Consider the following 22294-nt stretch of genomic DNA (forward strand, 5'->3'; position numbering starts at 1 on the left):
GATAGCACAATTGCTTCACAGCTCCAGGGTCCCAGGTTCAATTCCCGGCTTGGGTCACTGTCTGTGCGGAGTCTGCACATTCTCCCCGTGTGTGCGTGGGTTTCCTCCGGGTGCTTCGGTTTCCTCCCACAGTCCAAAGATGTGCAGGTTAGGTGGATTGGCCATGCTAAATTGCCCTTAGTGTCCAAAATTGCCCTTAGTGTTGGGTGGGGTTACTGGGTTATGGGGATGGGGTGGAGGTGTGGACCATGGGTAGGGTGCTCTTTCCAAGAGCCGATGCAGACTCGATGGGCCGAATGGCCTCTTCTGCACTGTAAATTCTATGATTTCCTTCTACCGCACCACCGATACTACCCCCTAACTCCTCTCATCCTAAATTTTAAGCTACCAATCTGTCTAGAGGAAAAGAAGATCTTATGTATTTGATATTTTTTGTTGCTTGCTTCCTAATTGTCTCATAAAAATAGCTTCACACCTGAGGCGAAAAGCTCCAATGTTCTGTTTTCATGTTATGTCCATGTGCCATGTCACAATAAATTGGATATTTCCAAATCTTTAAATTTGATTTTACATTATTGTTGGAATCAGGTTGTGGTTGAAATACAATTTTCCTCCAGACCAGACATGATACTTTCTTAATGCTTTCTGAGAGTTGTCAGTTATCTACTTTAGTCTTCACTGATCTTACCTTTACTGAAGATAGGAACGCTGTGAAATAAACCAGAAGTACTTTTGATGTTAAAATCTAGTAATCAAGTTCAGATACAGCATTCAAGTTGGCTTGTTTTGAATTTTCTCCATCTTTCAAGTTGACATAATATTCCAACTTGATTTTGGCAGAAACAATAAATTGTCGTTCCTTGTCAAGCTAAATAGTAATCTTAATTAACGTAGTCAACTTTAATTTGGGGTTTGGGGAACAGTTCCGTAACATTGACCCTTCGGTTTGTTTGCAGGTACCTATCCCTCCGATTCTTGGTTCCTATCAAATGAAGGAAGAAGAGCAAATTTTAAAGATTGCAGTCAATCTGAAACTACATGAAAGTGTCAAGAATGGATTTGAATATTGTGAAGCTCACATTCCCTTCTTCAACAGGTAAAGCAGGTGACCGCTTCAGAAATGATTTATGCTGTGCCAATGTTTCCAATATATTCCGGGGAACAGATCGGGTGGATAGAGAAAATACTTTTTTCACTGGTTGGGAGGTCTAGGAAACATGGCATAAAAATTAAAGCTAGACATTTCAGGAATAAAATGAGGCAACACTTGTAGAAGTTTAAACCATGATCAACCATGGTCATATTGAATGGCGGAGCAGGCTCGATGGGCTGTGTAGTCGACTCCTCTCCTATTGATTATGTTAAATTCGGGGGGTTCCCAAACTGGGGTCTGTGGAACCCAGTTGGTCCATGGGAGCATCCCTGGGTGTCTGTGGTAAGACTTCTGAAGAAGCTATTCTCTGATTCTTCGAGCGTGTACACGCATGCGCCAGTGCATGTGGGATGCGTCAAGGTGGGGGAGGGGGGGAGTGGTCGGGGGCCTCAGAGCATGGGTCATGGCGGGGGAGGAGGACGGGAAAGAATGCTCAGGGGGGCCTTGGAATGGGGACCCATAATGGGCCTTGGAACATGGGAGAGGGAAAACATGTGTGTGGGAGAGGGGGAGTCGTTTGGGTGTGGGAGAGGGAAGGGCAAGTAGGAGAGGGGGAGCAAGTGAGCGTGGGATGTGTGTGTGGGAGAGGGAGAGCGTGTGCGTGGGAGAGGGTGTGCCTGGGAGAGGGGGTGCATGGGAGAGGGGGGACCGAGTGCATGGGTGACGGGGAGCGAGTGTGTGGGTGACGGGGAGTGAGTGTGCGTGGGAGAGAGGGAGCATGTGTGCATGGAGAGGGGGGGACGGGTGTGCGTGGGAGAGGGCGAGCGACTGGGAGGTCACCAGGGTTCCCCAGCTCAAAGTTTGGGAAAACCTGATTTAAGATTATGTGTGACTGGGAGGGGAAACAGCTGCTAATGTTCTCATGTATCTTCTGCCCATGTTGTGCTGTGTGTTAGAAGTTGTGGTTTGGAAGGTGTTGTCAAAGGGGGCTTGGCAGTTGACTGAGGTGCATCTTGTATATGGAACACATTGCTGCTACTGTGATGGAGGGGGTGAATATTTAGATTGGTTAATGAGATTTTGGAGTGATTTTGGAGCAGCATGCATTCAGGCAAGTAGAGAATACATGGAGTTAAGTCATAAATCTTATGGGGCTGGTTTAGCACACTGGGCTAAATAGCTGGCTTTTAAAGCAGACCAAGGCAGGCCAGCAGCGCGGTTCAATTCCCGTACCAGCCTCCCCGAACAGGTGCCGGAATGTGGCGACTCGGGGATTTTCACAGTGACTTCATTCCCTACTTGTGACAATAAGCGATTTTCATTTCATTTCATTTTCAAATCAGTAATTACATCATTGAATGGTGGAATAGACTCAAGGAGCTTATCATTTTCCTATTGAGAGATTTATGTTAAAATGAGTGCAAACCCGGGCCCTCGCCACGGCAGCACTCCCATCCCCACCCAAAAAACACTCCAGCAGCCCAGTGGTGACAGCCACCCTCCAATCCTGGAACCAACTGCGGCAGCAATTTGGCCTGAACAAAATGTCGGACAAGGCTCCCATCTGCAACAACCATAGGTTCAAACCAGCACTGACTGACGCCACCTTCAAAAGGTGGAGGCAGGACGGGGGGACACTGATAGTCAGGGACCTATACACGGACGACAGGATCGCAACACTGGACGAACTGACAGAGAAATTTCGGCTAGCTGGGGGGAACGAGCTACGGTACCTGCAGCTCAAAAACTTCCTACGAAAGGAGACAAGGACGTACCCACAACTGCCACGACAGACACTACTGGAAGACCTACTGGACGCAAGTATCCGAGAGAAAGGGAACTGTAGCGACATGTATGACCGACTGGTAGAAAGGGACGACACCGTACTGGACGCAACAAGAAGGAAATGGGAGGACGACTTGGGGATGGAGATAGGGTGGGGACTCTGGAGCGAGGCACTGCATAGGGTCAACTCCACCTCCACGTGCGCAAGGCTCAGCCTGACGCAACTAAAAGTGGTACATAGAGCCCACTTAACGAGAAACCGTATGAGTAGGTTCTTCCCGGAGGTGGAGGACAGATGTGAACGGTGCCAAAGAGGCCCGGCCAACCACGCCCACACGTTCTGGTCTTGCCCCAGACTTGTGGAGTACTGGACAGCCTTCTTCGAGGCTATGTCCAAAGTGGTGGGGGTGAGGGTGGAGCCATGTCCGATAGTGGCGGTCTTCGGGGTTTCAGAACAGCCAGATCTATTCCTGGGGAGGAGGGCGGACGCCCTTGCCTTTGCCTCCCTGATCGCCCGCCGTAGAATCCTGTTTGGCTGGAGGTCAGCAGCACCGCCCAGAGCTGCAGACTGGCTGTCCGACCTCTCGGATTCTCTCCAAATGGAGAAAATCAAATTCGCCATCCGAGGGTCGGACGACGGCTTCCACAGAACGTAGGAGCCATTCATTCAATTGTTCCGGGACCTGTTTGTGGCCAACGTACAAGAGGAAGAATAGTCGGGGGAAGGTAGCCGTCGGGGCGGGGGGAGGGGAGGGGGGGGGGGGGGGGGGGCTACGGGCTCGTTACGGGAGTTTGATGGCTAGCTAAGGCCCAAAACCAAACTAAATAAATGCCAATAAACATGTTGGGGAATGTAAAATATGTATGCCGGCGAAAAGGGGGAGGCCACAGTTATTACTACGAAGATGCTCACCTGTAAATATATATGTTAATTTTTGCGTGTTCTTTTTTTTTTCTCTCTCTAACAATTTGTAATTTGTTCAATATAAAACATGAAAACTGAATAAAAAACATTTATAAAAAAAAAGAATGAGTGCAAATAACCAGATTACTTGTGGAGTGGCAGACAATTGTAAGCATATGGTGAACTGCCCAGTTGTTTGCTTTTTGCCACTTTGTTCTGATTTCTGGTAAAGCTGGCAAACATGTGAAGGTTATGGCTGAGATGGGGATAGGATTTGGGCAGTGGGATTCAGAATGAGTTGGATTTTGTGAAAGAGAGAGTTTAAGAGCACGATTCACCCAAAAAGTGTCATTTTGGGTGAGTTTGGCAATGTATTTCCCGCCGGATTTCTGGAGAGATGCAGACCGGAATTGACCCACACTTAAGTCATTTTTTGGGGCCTTGAGGTGTTTTCCCCAGTCAAGCCCACACTTGGAAATGTTTTCAGTAGAGCAGAGCTGAACTCGTGAATGAGATCAGCTTCTCCGAGATCGGGCCGCGATTTTGAAAGAGTGCCCCGATCTCTAAGTGAGCTTGAGGGCACCCCACAACCCCTACCCAAGGGCAATGTCATCCCCCGCAACATGGGTATTACCTGCCCCCTCCAAGTGAGGACACCTCGCTATGGGGTCACTGAGGGCCCCCATTCATCCGCCCAACCTTTATGAGGTACCCTCATACCCCAGTTTTACCCCCACCCTTCATGCCCCCATCATTCTCCCTTTCATGGGCATGGTGCCCCTCAGGCCCCAACCCTTGGCAGTGCCAACCTGGCACCTGGGAACCCTGACACTAACTAGGCGTAGCACTGCCAAGGTGGCGGGGGACTACCAGGGTACCACCCTGACCTCTCCCCGACCCCCCGCGTGGCCGTCACAGAAGCAGAGACCAGTATTAATCGGTGCCCGGTAGAGGCCTTGCCGGTGCGGCCTGTCAGTTTCGGGCACCGGGTTTATGCATGCCCAGTGAGAGTGGACCCAGACCCCGCCGGGCACTGCGAGTCGGATCAGTGGAGTGGGGTTTCCCGCCCGGTGCGAAGCCCGATTTGGGCGCCTCCTGCGATTCGCCCGGTATGCTAGACTCTCCGTCAGGCGCGATGCAGTAGTGGAATCACGCCCTTGGTATGGATGATTTGGTAAAGGTGGAGTCACTTCTCAAGTGGGTGGCATTGTAGCACAGTGGTTAACACTGTTGCTTCACAGCGAAAGGGTCCCAGGTTCGATTCCCACTTGGGTCACTGTCTGTGTGGAGTCTGCACGTTCTCCCCATGTCTGCGAGGGTTTCCTCCGGGACCTCCGGTTTCCTCCCACATTCCTGAAAGATGTGCTTGTTAGGTGAATCGGACATTTTGAATTTTCCTTCTGTGTACCCGAACAGGCGCCGGAGTTGGCGATGAGGAGATTTTCACAGTAACTTCATTGCAATGTTAATGTAAGCCTACTTGTGACACTAATAAAGATTATTATTATTAAATGGGAATGGTGGAGATGTAAAAATATAAATATGAACTACCAGTAATCTGCACTTAAATATTATCGTAAGAAATCTTACAACACCATGTTAAAGTCCAACATGTTTGTTTCAAACACTAGCTTTCGGAGCACTGCTGCTTCCTCAGGTGAATCCTTCCTTCACCTGAGGAAGGAGCAGTGCTCTGAAAGCTAGTGTTTGAAACAAACATGTTGGACTTTAACCTGTTGTTGCAAGTCTTCTTACTGTGCTCACCCCAGTCCAACGCCGGCATTTCCACATCTTAAATATTATTGCATTAGTATATTCAATTGCAAGGGTAGAGATCTTAGTTGCTCTGGAGTCATGTTCTGAAATTACAACTGATAGAAATCTCAATTTATTAGAATTTCATCTGCTGCACATTGCCTGGACCTCTGAATCTGTTTCCTTGGTGAACATTGTGAATTTTCCTTTCCATACATAAAAGGGCAGGCTTCACAGACTGTTCTTGTGGACTGTTTATCCAAGGGATTTTCTTTGGTTAATTTAAATAGGTAGTTAGAACCGCTACAAAGAAGTCTGACATTTAGAGATACCAGTTACATTGGCAAGATTGATTAACTTCCAAACTGTTAAATAGTTTTAATAACTATTTTTACACTTTAAATAAATATTAGTTCAATGACTGCAAAATTATTTGGAGCTATTTTTCAAGAGTACCCATTATTGAATTCTATTACTATCCTATCGTCCTTTACGCAGAGAATCATATGTTTTCGTTTTATTTCACATGATGCAAAAAAAAAATGATCAGGTTCCCATTTCCAATAATATTTGATTTAATAATAAAATTCCATTGCCCAATAAAGCATTTTTTAGCGTGGCCAATCCACCTACCCATATTTGGGTTGTGGGTGAGACTGAATCATTTTCAACAGTTATTGCAATTTCTTTCCGGTTCTTTTCAGTAGTTAAGTTAATCTTTCTAATGTCTTTGGCCAGTTATAGTCCGTCTTCCAGTTGTGTGCATTGATCCTGTGCTTGAAATTTAATTGTCCTTTTAGACAGCCTGTAGAATGTTTAGCATCTTTCATGTAAATTCCAATTCATTAAAGACAAAATTAAGCCAGTGGAACATTTGCCCACATGATATATAGTACATGGTTTCTGTTTGTAACTCTAGAATTTTGCTATGTGCTACGGAATAGTTACAGAAGTGGAAGGATCAGAAATTGCAGTTCCACTTGCACATGCATTAGAAGTCAAATAGGAGCTCAGTCTGTCGAAAATCTTCCCAAGGTGGCTGCTACTATTCATATGCATACTGAAATGTTCTGTCGATAAAATTGCAAAATTCCACTTTATGAAGGGAAATCAAGATTTTGAGGTTTTCTAATTCAATAATCTGCTCAATACATCATTATGATCTTTATATAACAATATTGTGCAAAGTATGTAATGTTATTTATATTATTTGGAATTGATATTATTATGTGAAAAGGAACTAAATAAGTTGTCATCATGCCTAATCAGCTCTTGTGTACAATGATTCAAAGATCAACAGGGCTCAAGTAAATTCAGAGCAGTGCGTTATTGAGTGTGAACATACTGGGCTTTTATTTTGTTTAGTTCTTTTAATTTTGTTGTGTTGGCTTATTTCTTTTTGATTTACTTAGTGCCATATTTGTTACTAAGTTTAAACATATTACTCCTAAAGAAGACAAAAGGAAAATTTTAATTCTTTGAAATAAAGTAACAAATATGAATTCCATGTGCTTCAAAATGTACCTCATTATGCTAATCTCTTTTTCTTCTCAGGGGTCCAATAGTACATGCTGAATGTAAAGTGAGCCATGGGCAGCTGGAGGTGTCACGGGAAAAATCCTTACTGGTTTGGCTCATCGGTTAGTTTAACTGTTCTATTTCACTTAACCACAGAATTCCTATAATGCAAAAGGAGGCCATTTGGCCCCATCAGGTCTGCACCGACCCTCTGAAAGAACACTGTACCTTGTCCCACTCCTCCGCCCTATCCCCGTAACCCCACCTAACCTGCACATCTTTGGACACGAAGGAGCAATTCTTTAGCATGGCCAATCCACCTAACCTGCACATCTTTGGACTGTGGGAGGAAACCGGGGCACCCAGAGGAAACCCACACAGATACCGGTAGAACATGCAAACTCCACACAGACAGTCACCCAAAGCCAAAATTGAACCCAGTTTCTTGGTGCTGTGAGGCAGCAGTGCTAACCACAGTCACCGTGTTACCCATTTGATTTGATCCAAGTTTAATCCAAGAAACTAGAAATATTTTGCAAAGTAACAAACTGTAGTCAATAATGAAATTCTTTTTAAAAAGTTGAGTCTTCACTATTAAAAAAAGTAACGTTGCATTTAATCTCACAGATCAGTGAACATATTGTTAAAATGTCCAGCATTAAAGCTACTTGCTGATATTTATAAAGAGCAATATGATCAATGGCACTACTTTTAATAACTTGTGTGACACAGGGAAACTTAATTCCTCCTGATTTTCTATGTTTGCAACAATTCCAACTTTAATAATAAATAAAAAGTTTTTTGTACAATCCTATAATCCATATACCACACATCAATACCCAAATCTATAAAGCATTTAATTGTGTGCCATTCACTCAATATGGTTTAGTGGTCCAGTAATGGAGGAGAAATTGTTAAAATGCAGGGGTTGCCTTCCTGTTCATTTCTAGCATGCTGGTGACTTCAAATTGGCCTGTGCTTTATATCTATAGTACGTGGAGCTATTTGCTCAGCAGTGTCATCAGTGTCACTATTAAATTACACATTTATTATTCACAAGATGTCTGCTTGTTGACACAGAGAAGAGATTATTTGTGACGGTGGAATGAGATAAATTGTCCAAACATAAATGGAGTTGTATACTCCGAATGACTGAGCATTTCATGTGATCTTAGCAATATTTTATTTTATAGTAGGAGGAGGAGAATTATATCTTTGGATCTTCCCATTACATGACACAAGCCGCAAATTAATTCACAAAAACATCAAAAAATGCTTTAAGTCCATCTGTTTGTTCACTTCAACAATTAGAGGAATTATATTCCCCATGTTAGTCTATCTTCCACTATACAAGTAATTAAATATTAATAATTCTTTAATCACAGAACTGTTGCGGTGAAGAAGGCAAGGCCATTTGGCCCATCGTGTCTGCACCAGCTCTCCAAACAAGCTTCATGGCTTAGTGCCATTGCCCTGCCTTTTCCCTGTACCCCGCACATAATAAAGCCAATTTAATTTGCTTTCTTTTTTTAAATTTCTCAATTTTTTGTCTGATTTCAGAGAATTATAATTTGACTGGTTTCTAGCATATTTATAATGTTTGGTTAATAAAGATTACAGCGATAGTATATAGGTTAACCTACATATTCACATATACACCGCCCAGTGATTTTTGTTTTAACCACTCAACTACTTATTTTAAATGGCTGATTATTTTTCCCCTATTCAGCCAGTTTCCTATTATGGAAACTGAAGCTTCTGTGCTTTTTATTGACCTGTAAAGTTGTTAGAAAGCCTTAAAATGTAATTGTTTTGGCACTTTATACAGAAATTTACACACTAAGTAGATGACATGACAATGGAAATTAGTTTTGCGAATCAACTATTTTGATATAATAAGAATATTTTCTCTAATAGCAATACATTGAATATTGGAAAGAATTTTAATGCATTTAGTATTATGAACATATTGCAAATACTGTTTTCTTTACTTGTTTTAGGTCAAAAATTCCCTAAATCTTTGGAAGTCTCTTTAACTGGTATGGTAATATTCCCTGCAAACCATTCAGCTCAGCCCACTGATCCATTTTGCACTGGACTTACTGCATATGTTAAGGTATGTAGATTGATTACTTTTAAAGTTGATTTTCTCAATTTGTGTTTGAAAAAAATAAGATTTAAAATGTATATATTTAAACTAATTCAGATTGTTCAAAGAAATCTTGCAATTTGGATAGTATTTCTGTGTTCTCTTTTTAGTTGAAACAATATGTTTTACTGCTAATTGTATAATTGCTGCAGCACTTTGCAATGGGTGTCTGAAAAGATTCATTGTAGGGAACATTTTTCATAACTAGTAGATACATTGCTCACCCATTAATGGTCTGTTCAGTTAGTTCAGGTGGTGACTGCAGCTATGTTTTAAACCACACTGTGCTATAAAAAATGAATCAAATTATTAAAATCATTTTTAAACGGTGATCAAAATTCCAACATTGCTTTAATTTTCATGTAAATATTAGTTGCTGTAAGTTCTGACTAGATGTAGCTAATTCCTGAAACACACAGTGTACTTGTTCACATTTATTAAGACTGATGTAAGCGGATTAGTGGTATCTGACCTTTTAGAATAGGGAGATGTATGTGATAGAGATGGATACTTGGACGCAATTATTTAATTATATCTGGTTTTGAAAATTTTATTTATGAAATGTTTATTCCCTGTTTTTACATAATCTTGGACATCATAACTTGGTCTATTGTAAGTATGTCTAAATAGGAATTAATGTATTTATAAGGCTTGAAATGTTTAGTGGCATATGCACTAACTTTCAAAAAGTTGATCAAATGATACAATAAGCACTTCAAACATTCTGAGTTCAAGTTAAGTATAACTACACAAGCTTGGGTAGAACTTTGAACACACTAATAAGTTCATGTATGTTATCTGTTCCAAGAAAATACAGATTTTTTTTCTCTGTAATACATTTTTTGTATAGATTTTGTAGTCAAATTCAATACCTGTTCAGTACAGCACACAAGGCATAACTTTATGAAAAAAAGTTGGTTAGAAGTATCATTCCCCTCAAGTTCCTGGATATGCAGGGGTTGGGGAAGAATGGTACAGTGGGGTGTGATTATGGTGGTGAACTTTCAATTGGCTTAGTATTAGGAAACAAGGTACAATCTTATTAACTGAATCTGATCATTTGTTTCAGAAAACCTTCTTGAAATGAAGGTTCAAGAAGTAATTCATGTCTTTTTGACAGAGGTAGTAACTTAAATCCTTCATGTTTAACAACTAAAAATAGAAAAGGCATGTAACTTGGACAAGAGATAATTCTCTTATCCTACTATTTGCTGGGCACTCTGAACCTGTTGAACAGCTGATTTGTTAATATCACAGTTACAAAGGTATTTAGACTTCAGTTCACTGGAGAAGAAATTCACTGTGGCAATTGAGAGTAGGTAGAAAACAAGCTGAACAGTAGAAAGTTTTCAAAGAGATTGTCAGGGTAATAAAACCTGGGTGAACTAATTTTGTCCTGAAGCTACGAGTTAATCTTTTACTTTCTTGCTTCTATTTTATCATCCCAGCTTTACTTTCGAATCCCAGATTATACACTGACCGGTTGCTATGTGGACCAACATTCTGTGCAAGTATACTCGTCAGCAAAACCAAGAATCATCACATGTAAGGTTCAATTATTTTCTTGTATTTGAGCCATGAACATTTTTAATTGTCTTCTAGCCAGAATAGGTTTTACCTGCAGGGGTCAGTCTTGCCTGCTTTTATGCAGCCAAAAGCAGTGTACTCTGGCACAGTGAGGAGAATATTGGCATGCCCATTCATTTTATCATGTTGCATTTATGGCACATGACTTGCAATTGCCTGATAAAATAAGTCCTATTCAGCTCAAAATTGCTGCAAGATTTGATCATTACCTAATTATCATGGTAGGTAGAATTATTAATCCTTATACCCCCCCCACCCCCCGTCCCAATTTGTAAACCTTTTAGCTTCTTTACCGTCTCTGTATCATATACCGCCATCATTGACCACTGTCCCTTAATTTGTTGATGACGTCTACTCAGGATTGGGAGCTTCTGCCATGGGTCTTCATGTGACTGAACAGGTCAATTCTCAACCGACAGGTTTTTGGGCACATGGAGCAGGACATCCCATTAGTGAATGGGATCCGGAGTGCAGGATCTGCTTCCTATTCTCCCTTTTCTGTCACCACTCATGCCTCATCATTGAGATGTTGTGACTCAAATCGTGAAGGGCATTTTGTCTCCACCTTGATCGATTGCTAGCAATCTTCTCCAGTCATTAATGCCTAATCTGCTATGCTGAAAGGAGAGCTCGAGAGTGCCTTTGAAATGGTTATTTTTCCCTCCCCTAGAATGTTGGCCATTTGAGAAAACAGGACGGGGGGGGGGCTATTTGGCCACCCAGACACAGTTGTTTTTGCAGAAGTTTTGCCTGAAAACTTGTGGAGCTGGCATCAAGAAGGATGGTAGCATTTGTTTGACAGTCTTCCCATTGAATATAAAAGCTGTTGCTGATTTCTGATGGAATATCTCTTGGCACGAGTGGCATAATGGTATTGTCACTTAATTAGTAATCCTGAAATCCAGGATAATACGCTGGAGACCTGGGTCTCAACCCCACCATGGTAGATGGTGAAATTTGAATTCAGTTAAAAAATCTGAATTTAAAGTCTATTGATGCTCATAATTGTCATTAAAACCCCATTTGATTCACTAATGTCCTTTAAGGAAGCTAACCTGCTGTCCTTTGGCCTACGAGTGAATCCAGACCTACAGCAAATCTACTAGCTGCCCTCTGAAATGTATCCAACCGTTACGAAGTATAAAAAAGGGAAACCGGAAAGACCACCTGTATCGACCAAGGCACTGGAAACAACAATGGAAAACTCAGCCCTACAGACCCTGCAAAGTCCTCCTTATGAACATCTGGGTGCCTGTGCCAAAATTGGGAGAGCTGTCTCACAGACCAGTCAAGCAACAGCCTGAATTAGTCATACTGACAGAATTATACCTTACAAATAATGTCCCAGGCACCACCAATGGCATCGCTGAGTACGTCCTGTCACACCAGCAGGACAAACCCAGAGAGGTGGTAGCACAGTGGTATACAGTCGGGAGGGAGTTAACTTAGGAGTTCCCAACATCGGCTCTGGATCCCATGAAGTCTCATGGCATTAGGTCACACATGGGCAAGGAAACCTCCTGCTGATTACCACATACCCCCGGTTGATGTACCAGTATTCCTCCATGTTGAACATCCCTGAGGGTGGTGCTGATCTTGGCATGCCCTCCTGCACTCTTCATTGAACCGGCTTTATCCCTTGTCATGGTTGACATGGTAGAGTGAGGGTATGGCAGGCCAAGAAGTTACAGATTGTGGTGGAGTACAATTCTGCTGTTCTTTTTTTTTTAAAATAATTTTTATTGGAATTTTTTACAGAAAATATAAAAATATAACAACAAGTAATAATATACAACTAACTGCCCCATAACACCCGCAAATCCCCCCAAATCGTAACATCACATGTATCCCACTCCCCCTCCCCCAACCAGAAAACTTAACCATAAATTAAAATTAAATAAATCAAATTGAAATAAAATAAACAAACATACATAGTCATCGTCGTCCCCCACCCCCCCCGGGTTGCTGCTGCTACTGTCCCATTACCCTATCGTTGAGCCAGAAAGTCGAGGAAAGGTTGCCACCACTTAAAGAACCCTTGCACCGAACCTCTCAGGGCAAATTTGACCTTCTCTAGCTTAATAAAGCCCGCCATGTCATTGATCCAGGTCTCCACACTTGGGGCCTCGCATCCTTCCATTGTAGCAGAATCCTTCGCCGGGCTACTAGGGACGCAAAGACCAGCACGCCGGCCTCTTTTGCACTCCCGGCTCTACCCCAACCCCAAAGATCGCGAGTCCCCATCCTGGCTTGACCCTGGATCCCACCACCCTTGACACCGTCCTCGCCACCCCCTTCCAGAACACCTCCAGTGCCGGGCATGCCCAGAACATATGAGCATGGTTCGCTGGACTCCCCGAGCACCTGACACACCTATCTTCACCCCCAAAGAACCTACCCATCCTCGTCCCAGTCATGTGGGCCCTATGCAGCACCTTAAATTGAATGAAGCTAAGCCGCGCACACGAGGAGGAAGAATTGACCCTCTCCAGGGCATCAGCCCATGTCCCGTCTTCGATCCAGTTCCCCCTCCCACTTCGTTTTCAGCTCCTCTACTGACGCCTCTTCCACCTCCTGCATAAGCTTGTAGATATCAGATATCTTCCCCTCCCCGACCCAGACCCCCGAAAGCATCCTGTCACTCACCCCCCTCGCGGGGAGCGCAGGGAATCCCTCCACCTGCCGTCTAGCAAATGCCTTTACCTGCAGATACCTGAACATGTTTCCCGGGGGAAGCCCAAATTTCTCCTCCAACTCCCCCAGGCTCGCAAACCTCCTGTCGATAAACAGGTCCCTTAGCTGTCTAATGCCCGCTCTGTACCATCCCTGAAATCCCCCATCCATGTTCCCCGGGACGAACCTATGGTTCCCCCTTAACGGAGCCTCCATCGAGCCCCCCACTTCTCCCCGATGTCGCCTCCACTGCCCCCAAATCTTGAGGGTAGCCGCCACCACCGGACTCGTATACCTCGTGGGAGAGAGCGGCCACGGCACCGTTACCAAGGCCCCTAGGCTCGTATCCCCACAGGACGCTCTCTCCATCCATTTCCATGCTGCCCCCTCCATCACCCACTTGCGCACCATCGACACGTTGGCCGCCCAGTAGTACCCCGAGAGGTTGGGCAACGCCAGCCCCCCCCCCCATCTCTACTCCGCTCCAAGAAGACCCTCTTCACCCTCGGGGTGCCATGTGCCCAAACAAATCCCATGATGTTGCTGGTCACCCTTTTAAAAAAGGCCCTAGGGATAAAGATGGGCAAGCACTGGAAGAGGAACAAGAACCTCGGGAGAACCGTCATTTTGACGGATTGCACTCTGCCCGCCAGCGATAGCGGCACCATGTCCCACCTTTTAAATTCCTCCTCCATCTGTTCCACTAGTCTGGTGAAGTTAAGCTTATGGAGAGTCCCCCAACTCCTGGCCACCTGCACCCCCAGGTACCTGAAACTCTTCACTGCCCTCCTGAAAGGGAGCCTCCCAATTCCCTCCTCTTGATCTCCCGGGTGCACTACAAATACCTCGCTCTTTCCTAAATTTAGCTTATAGCCCGAAAAGCCCCCAAATTCCGCTAACAGCTCCATCACCCCCGGCATTCCCCCCTCTGGGTCCGCCACATATAACAGCAGGTCGTCCGCATACAACGATACCCGGTGCTCCTCCCCACCCCGCACCAGACCCCTCCATCTCCCTGACCCCCTCAACGCCATAGCCAGCGGTTCAATCGCCAGTGCAAAGAGCAGGGGGGACAGGGGGCACCCCTGCCTGGTCCCACGATAGAGCCTAAAGTACTCTGATCTCCTTCCATTTGTCACTACACTCGCCATCGGAGCCGCGTAAAGCAGCCTCACCCATTTAATGAATCCCTCCCCAAATCCAAACCTCTCCAGCACCTCCCACAGATACCCCCACTCAACTCTTATCAAACGCTTTCTCTGCGTCCAGCGCCACCACTATCTCCGCCTCCCCCTCCACTGCCGGCATCATGATAACATTGAGCAGCCTCCGTACAGCCACCCCTTTACAAATCCTGTCTGATCTTCGTGAATCACCTCTGGCACACAATCCTCTATCCTGGTAGCCAGGATCTTCGCCAGCAACTTAGCGTCTACGTTAAGGAGCGAGATAGGCCTATATGATCCACACTGCAAGGGGTCCTTATCCCGCTTTAGGATCAAAGAGATCAGTGCCCGCGACATCGTCGGGGGCAAAGCCCCCCCCCTCCCATGCCTCATTGAAGGTTCGCACCAGCAGGGGGACCCACCAGGTCCGCATACTTTTTGTAAAACTCCGCCGGGAACCTGTCCGTCCCCGGGGCCTTATCTGACTGCATTTGTCCGATCCCCCTGACTAGCTCCTCCAACTCTATCGGCACCCCCAACCCCTCTACCAGCCTCTCTTGAACCCTTGGGAAACAGCCTGTCCATGAAGTTCTCCATCCCCTCTCTCCCCCTCGGAGGTTCCGACCGGTACAGTTCCTCATAAAAGTCCCTAAAGACCCTGTTTACTTCCGTCCCCTTCTGCACTACATTTCCACCCCCATCCTTCACTCCACCAATTTCCCTAGCCGCATCTCGCCTACGGAGCTGATGCGCCAACATCCTGCTCACCTTCTCTCCATACTCATATACCGCGCCCTGCGCCCTCCTCCACTGTGTCTCCGCCTTTCTGGTGGTCAACAAGTCAAATTTGGCCTGCAAACTGCGCCGTTCCCCCAGTAACCCTTCCTCCGGTGCCTCCGCATATCTCCTGTCCACATCCAGGAGCTCTCCCACCAGTCTCTCCCTCTCCTTCCTCTCCCACCTTTCCCTGTGGGCCCGGATGGAGATCAGCACACCCCGGATCACTGCTTTTAGAGCCTCCCAGACCATCGCCACCCGGACCTCCCCCGTATCATTGGTATCCAGATACCCCTCAATGCTTCTCTGAACCCTCTTACACACCTCCTCCGCCAGCATCCCCACATCCAGGCGCCAGAGCGGGCGCTGGTCCCGCGCCTCACCCATCTCCAGATCAACCCAGTGCGGGGCATGGTCCGAAATCGCTATTGCCGAGTATTCGGCATCCTGCACCCTCGGAATCAATCCCCTGCTCAGGACAAAAAAGTCTATCCGGGAATAAACCCTATGGACATGAGAGAAAAAGGAATACTCCCGCGCTCTCGGTCTCCCAAACCTCCAGGGATCCACCCCTCCCATCTGGTTCATAAATCCCTTCAGCACCTTGGCCGCCGCCGGTCTCCTACCCGTCCTTGAATTGGACCGGTCCAGTGTGGGATCCAGCACTGTGTTAAAATCTCCCCCCATGATCAGGCCCCCTGCCTCCAGGTCCGGGATGCAGCCCAACAATCGCCTCATGAAGCCAGCATCATCCCAATTCGGGGCTTATACGTTCACCAGCACCACCTTCTCTCCCTGCAGCCTACCCTTCACCATGATATATCTGCCCTCCTTGTCCGACACCACCTCAGCCGCCTCAAACGCCACCCTCTTCCCCACCAGAATCGCCACCCCCCGGTTCTTCGCGTCCAATCCTGAATGATAAACCTGCCCCACCCACCCCTTCCTCAGACAAACCTGGTCCGCCACCTTCAGGTGGGTCTCCTGGAGCATAGCCACGTCCGCCTTCAACCCCTTTAAATGGGAAAATACCCTGGTTCTCTTAACCGGCCCGTTCAGCCCCCTTACATTCCAGGTCATCAGCCGGATCAGAGGGCAACCCACCCCCCTCCCCCGCCGACTAGCCATAGCTTATCAGATGTTCGCCCCAGGCCAGCACACCCCGCCCGACCCGTTCCCCATGGCGATAACGCCTCTCCTCTTCCCCCCTGTCCCCCATCGACTCCTTCCTAGTCATTCCAGCAACAACCCGGTATCTCTCTTCTCCCCCCCCCCCCCCCCCCCCCCCCCTAGGCTAGGACCCCTCCAAGCCGCGACGCACCCTCCATGGTACTTCCGTGAGTCAGCTGACTTCTGCTGACCCCGGCAGCTCCCGCCAAAACCTATCCCCTCCCGGCATGGGGTCATCCCCCTCTTGCCACACCTCCTTGGCATTGCTGCAGCGTGGGAAAAAAGACCCGTAGAGGCCCCGCCCCCACCACCAGCTCCACCCCCCCCGTCCCGCAGCGCGGGAAACCAGAGGAAAGCCCGTGCTTTCACAATGCCACACCCCACCCTTCTGACGCAGTTCCCCAAAATCCAGTTTCAGCTCAATCCCCAGCCCCGTACAGAGGAGAACATATAAAACACAAACCCCCAACACTCCCCACCTAACTCACAACCATACCCAACAAACAAACCCACCCGTAAACAGAGCAAACAGAAAACCAGCATACATAACACACATGTCGAAGTTAAAAAAGTTGAAACAAAACAGCAACAGCGGAAACAACGACGGCCAAAGTATGTCCCCAGACCCTAGTTCAAGTCCAGCTTCTCCGCTTGTACAAAGGCCCACGCCTCCTCCGGGGACTCGAAGTAGTGGTGCCGGTCCTTGTATGTCACCCACAGGCGCGCAGGCTGCAGCATTCCAAACCTGACTTGCTTTGCATGAAGCACCGCCTTTGTCCGGTTGAACCCGGCCCGCCGCTTAGCCACCTCCGCACTCCAGTCCTGGTAGATCCTCACTACCGAATTCTCCCATTTACTGCTCCTCTCTTTCTTGGCCCAGCGCAGCACACACTCCCGGTCACTGAATCGATGGAACCGCACTAGCACCGCCCTCGGGGGCTCACCTGCCTTGGGCCTCCTGGCCATCACTCTGTGAGCTCCCTCAAGCTCCAGGGGCAAATGGAAGGACCCCGCTCCCATCAACGAGCTCAGCATCGTGGTCACATACGCCGGGAGATCCAACCCCTCCAGCCCCTCCGCCAGGCCCAGGATCAGCAGGTTCTTTCGCCTCGTGCGAACGTCCAGCTCCTCCAAGCGGTCCTGCCATTTTTTATGAAGTGCCTCGTGCAACTCCACTTTCCCCACGAGGACCACAGCCTCCTCCTCCCTTTCAACGGCCTGCTGCTGCAACTCCCGAATCGACACCTCCTGGGCCGCCTGGGTCCCAAGCAGCTTGTTCGTAGTTGCATTCATGGAGTCCAGCAGCTCAGCCTTCAGCTCCACAAAACAACACAGGAGAGAGGCCTGCTGCTCCTGCGCCCACTTCCACCAGTCCTCGGGTGTTGCGCTGGCCGCCATTTTGTTTTCCTTCCCCCATTTTTGTTGGGGAGCTGCTGCAGTTTCTTTCTTCGTCCCACTCCGGGTGAGCACCATATAGTGTGGGGCAAGTTCCTCCAGGCACCTTCCCCCACCGGGATGCATTAAAACAGCGCCGTTTGGGGCCCTCGAAACGGCCCAAAAGCCCCTAAATAGCGGGAGCTGCCGAACGTGCGGCTTAGCTCCGCTTAGCCGCAACTGGAAGTCCCAATTCTGCTCTTCTTGATGGCCTACAGCACTTCATGGATGCCCAATCTTGAGTGTTAGATCTGTTTAAAGTCTATACCAATTAGCATGGAGGTAATCTGTCAATGACAGTATTGGTAGGAGTCACCCCTCAAAGTCCTTATGGAGACAAATTTCCATCTTCACATTGAAGATACCCTCCATTACGTTGTGTGGCACTACCTCCATCTTTAATGTTCTTCATCAAGAGTGGCTTGGTTGCACCACCACAGACTGAGTTGGTCAAGTCCTGAAGGACATAGCTGCTAGTCTGGGTCTTCAGCAGGTAGTGAGGGAACCAACACAAGGGAAATACATACCTGACTTCATCCTTACCAACCTGCCTGCCACAGATGCATTTGTCAATGACAGTATTGGTAGGAGTCACCCCTCAAAGTCCTTATGGAGACAAATTCCCATCTTCACATTGAAGATACCCTCCATTGCGTTGTGTGGTATAGACTTTAAACAGATCTAACACTCAAGATTGGGCATCCATGAAGTGCTGTAGGCCATCAAGAACAGCAGAATTGTATTCCACCACAATCTGTAACTTCATGGCCTGGCATACCCTCACTCTACCATAACCACCATGACAAGGGATCAGGCCGGTTCAATGAAGAGTGCAGGAGGGCATGCCAAGAGCAGCACCAGGCATACCTAAAAATGGGATGCTAACCCGGGGAAGCTACAACACAGGACTACTCGCATGCCAAACAGCATAAGCAGCAAATGATACAACTAAGCGATCCCACAATTAATGGAGAAGATCTAAACTCTGCAGTCTTGCCACATCCAGCTATGAATGGTGATTGACAATTAAATAACTCACTGGAGGAGGAGGCTCCGCAAATATTCCTGTTCTCAATTATACGGTGCCCAGCAAATCAATGTAACAGTTAAGGCTGAAGCATTGGTAACAATTTTCAGCCAGAGGTACCAAGTGGATGATCCATCTCGACCTCCTCCGTAGGTCCACAACATCACAAGTGCCAGTCTTCAGTCAATTCAATTCACTTCTAGCGATATCAAGAAACAGCTGAAGGCACTGGATACTGTAAAGACCCTGACAATAATCTGGCAATAGTACTGTAAACTTGTGCTCCAGAACTTGTCATGCCCTTAGGAAACTGTTCCAGTACGGCGACAACATTGGCATCTAACTGGCAATGTGAAAAATTGCCCAGGTATGTCCTGTGCATAAAAAGCAGGTGAAATCGAACCTGGCCAATTACCGCTCGATTAATTTACTCTTGATCATCAGTAAAGTGATGGAAGGGATCATCAACAGTGCAATGAAGCGACACTTGCCTAGCTATAACTTGCTCACTGACGCTCAGTTTCGGTTCTGCCAGGGCCATTCAGCTCATGACCACATTCCAGCCTTGGTTCAAATGTGGACAAAAGAACTGAAAGCCAGAGGTGAGATGAGAATGTCTGCCCTTGACATCAAGGTAGTATTTGACTGAAGCCAACAAAACTGGAGTCAGTGGAAATTGGGGAAGACTCTTCGCTGCTTGGACTCATACCTAGCACAAAGGAGGAAGGTTGTGGTGGTTGAATGTCAGTCATCTCAGCTCTGGGACATCACAGCAGGAGTTCCTCGGGGTGTTTCCTCGAGCCAACTGTCTTAAGCTGTTTCATCAGTGGCCTTCCTTCCATCGTAAAGTCAGAAGTGGGATGTTCGCTGATGATTGCGCAGTCTTCTGCACCAGATACTGAGCAATCCATGTCCAAATGTATAATATCCAGATTTGTGCTGACAAGTGCCAAGCAATGACCATCTCCAACAAGAGAGGATTTAACCATCGCTCCTTGACATTCATTGGCTTTGCCATCACTGAATTCCCACTATCAGTATCCTGGGGGCTACCATTGACAAGAAACTCAACTAGACTAGAAATATAACTACTGTGGCTACAAGAATAGGCGAGGCGTTAGGAATCCGGCAGCGAACAATTCGCCTCCTGACTGCAAAGCCTGTCCGCAATCTACAAGGCACAAGTCAGGGGTATAATGGAATACTCTCCACTTGCCTGGATTAGTGCAGTTCCAAAAGCATTCATGAAGCTTGGTACCATCCAGGACAAAGCAGCACACTTGATTGGCATCCCTTTCACAAATATTGACTCTCTCCACCACCGGCGCACAGTAGCAGCAGTGCGTTCTATCTATAAGATCTGCTCGAAGAACTCAAGATTCTTCAGATAGCACCTTCCAAACCCATGACTAATACCAGCCAGAAGGATAAGGGCAGCAGACTAAAGGGAACGCCACCACCTGGATGTTCCTCTTCATTCACCATCGTGTCTTGGAAATATATCGTTGTTCCTTCACTGTCGCTGGGTCAAAATCCTGGAACTCCCTCCCGAATAGCACTTTGGGTGTACCTACACCACATGGACTTCAGTTCAAGGCGGCAGCTCACCACCACCTTCTCGAGAACAATTTGGGGTGGGCAGTGAATGCTGGCCTAGCCAGTGAAGCCCACATATCTTGAATGAATTTCTTAAAACTGTGTATCGCTGATGCATAGTTCCAGTCTCACTCCAGTACAGGAAAACGGTGATGACAGCTACCCTGTACACAAGAACTTTTGTTGCCTTGCAGAGCTCTTTGTTGTAAAACACTTACTGCCTTAGTTTTAGAAGGCTGAACTGGCACAGCTGATCTGGTATTGGATCCCCTCATCAATGGTGGCCTTTTGAGTGAGGTGATTGCCAAGGTATAGAAAGTACTCAACATATTCGAGTCCCTCCTTCCCCGTGTATGGGAGGTGGAATATTTGGCTGACCAAGTGTTAGTTGATATGAGTTTTGTTCTGGCATCATTGAAGGACCGGACAAGTTTCTTGAATGCACAATTTAAAAGATCAAAAAGATTTTGACATGGAGACGACTGAGGTTAAAGATTTTTCCATCTAGGCAATATTTGATACACCAGAGGGCATTTATCTTTACTGAGGTGAATACTCACGATCGGGTAGATTGTAAACAGAAGGAGGGCTATTGCACCGCCTTGCTTGACCCTGCTCCAGATTTCGATACTGTCTGTCTCAAATCTCCCACTCAAGGCAGTTGCAGCTCAAAAGCAGCAATTGGCAGATGACTGGAAGCTAGCTGCCTAATTGTCCCTTTGGTATCATTTATCATTTCTTGGCCAAAGGAACAGTTAAGACAGCTGACTTCCAGTTATTTTCCAATGGTGCTTTCGAACTAGTCACTGAAGGGGCTCTTCATATCCAAGTGGAATATAAACTGACACTTGTGTAAGCTGCCAATTTATTGTAATATCATAAATATCATAAATCATTAGCTTTTTAAACATGGCAAATTGTATTTGCTTTGCTCAGTGTGTGTTAGCCCGGAGTTCCACATTCCATTGAAATATGACCAACATTTTTCTGTTAACTAAGTACATTTTTTGTTTTTCCAGCCAAGGAACTACTTTCCTCAGAGTATTACATCTGGAACTCCAAAGGTGATGCACCTATGGCCAGCAGGCCATTACATTCTTAATTCAATTGAGAGTAAACATATGGACCAAATGTTTCAAAACAAAGATCGCTGGTTTGATATTGCAATTCTTTAAAATAATTGCACTAACTAAATATTCAGCTGTGAACCAAAAGGTACTATTTTAAATTGTATAAAATTAACGTTTTACGGTAAAGTTTGATCATGTGATGTGCCAATGATAGAAATTGTAAATATGATTAATAAAACATGATGCAAATCTTGACTGAAACAGTAGTATTTATTCCAAACGTAATCAACTATAAAATTCAGACCTTTTTCTCTCCTACATTGCTCTCTCAAATGCATGAGAGTCCTTACTGAGACACTGTTCCACCGGTGCCCTCCAGCAGGTTGTTCAAGTGACCATTATTAATGTCAGTGTCAGAAGCTTATTCATCGGGTCCTCAACGTCTCACACTCATTTTGCCAACAAGTTGGTTGAAAGATGGTCAGGTCCAGAAACTTTGGATTTTGTATTATTCTTCTCACCCCCCTCCCTGCTAATTGTTGTGTCATTATCCTCATCTCAGTGGTGATCAGCTAACACAGACAGACCAT

The 22294-nt window shown here is 46.3% G+C and overlaps 1 protein-coding gene across 1 annotated transcript in view; it reads left to right on the forward strand.

The window, feature by feature from the left end:
• ap5m1 (adaptor related protein complex 5 subunit mu 1) overlaps positions 1-21965 on the forward strand; it is a 34780-nt gene extending 12815 nt beyond the window's left edge. The window contains exons 4-8 of the mRNA XM_038779771.1: positions 957-1096; positions 7092-7177; positions 9056-9171; positions 10653-10749; positions 21654-21965. Coding sequence (XP_038635699.1) covers positions 957-1096; positions 7092-7177; positions 9056-9171; positions 10653-10749; positions 21654-21736 — 522 coding nt within the window. The 3' untranslated portion in view covers positions 21737-21965. The remainder of the gene's footprint in view (positions 1-956; positions 1097-7091; positions 7178-9055; positions 9172-10652; positions 10750-21653) is intronic.
• The last annotated feature ends 329 nt before the right edge of the window (positions 21966-22294 follow it).

The sequence above is a fragment of the Scyliorhinus canicula genome, chromosome 2, assembly GCF_902713615.1.
Source record: "Scyliorhinus canicula chromosome 2, sScyCan1.1, whole genome shotgun sequence".
Taxonomy (NCBI): domain Eukaryota; kingdom Metazoa; phylum Chordata; class Chondrichthyes; order Carcharhiniformes; family Scyliorhinidae; genus Scyliorhinus; species Scyliorhinus canicula.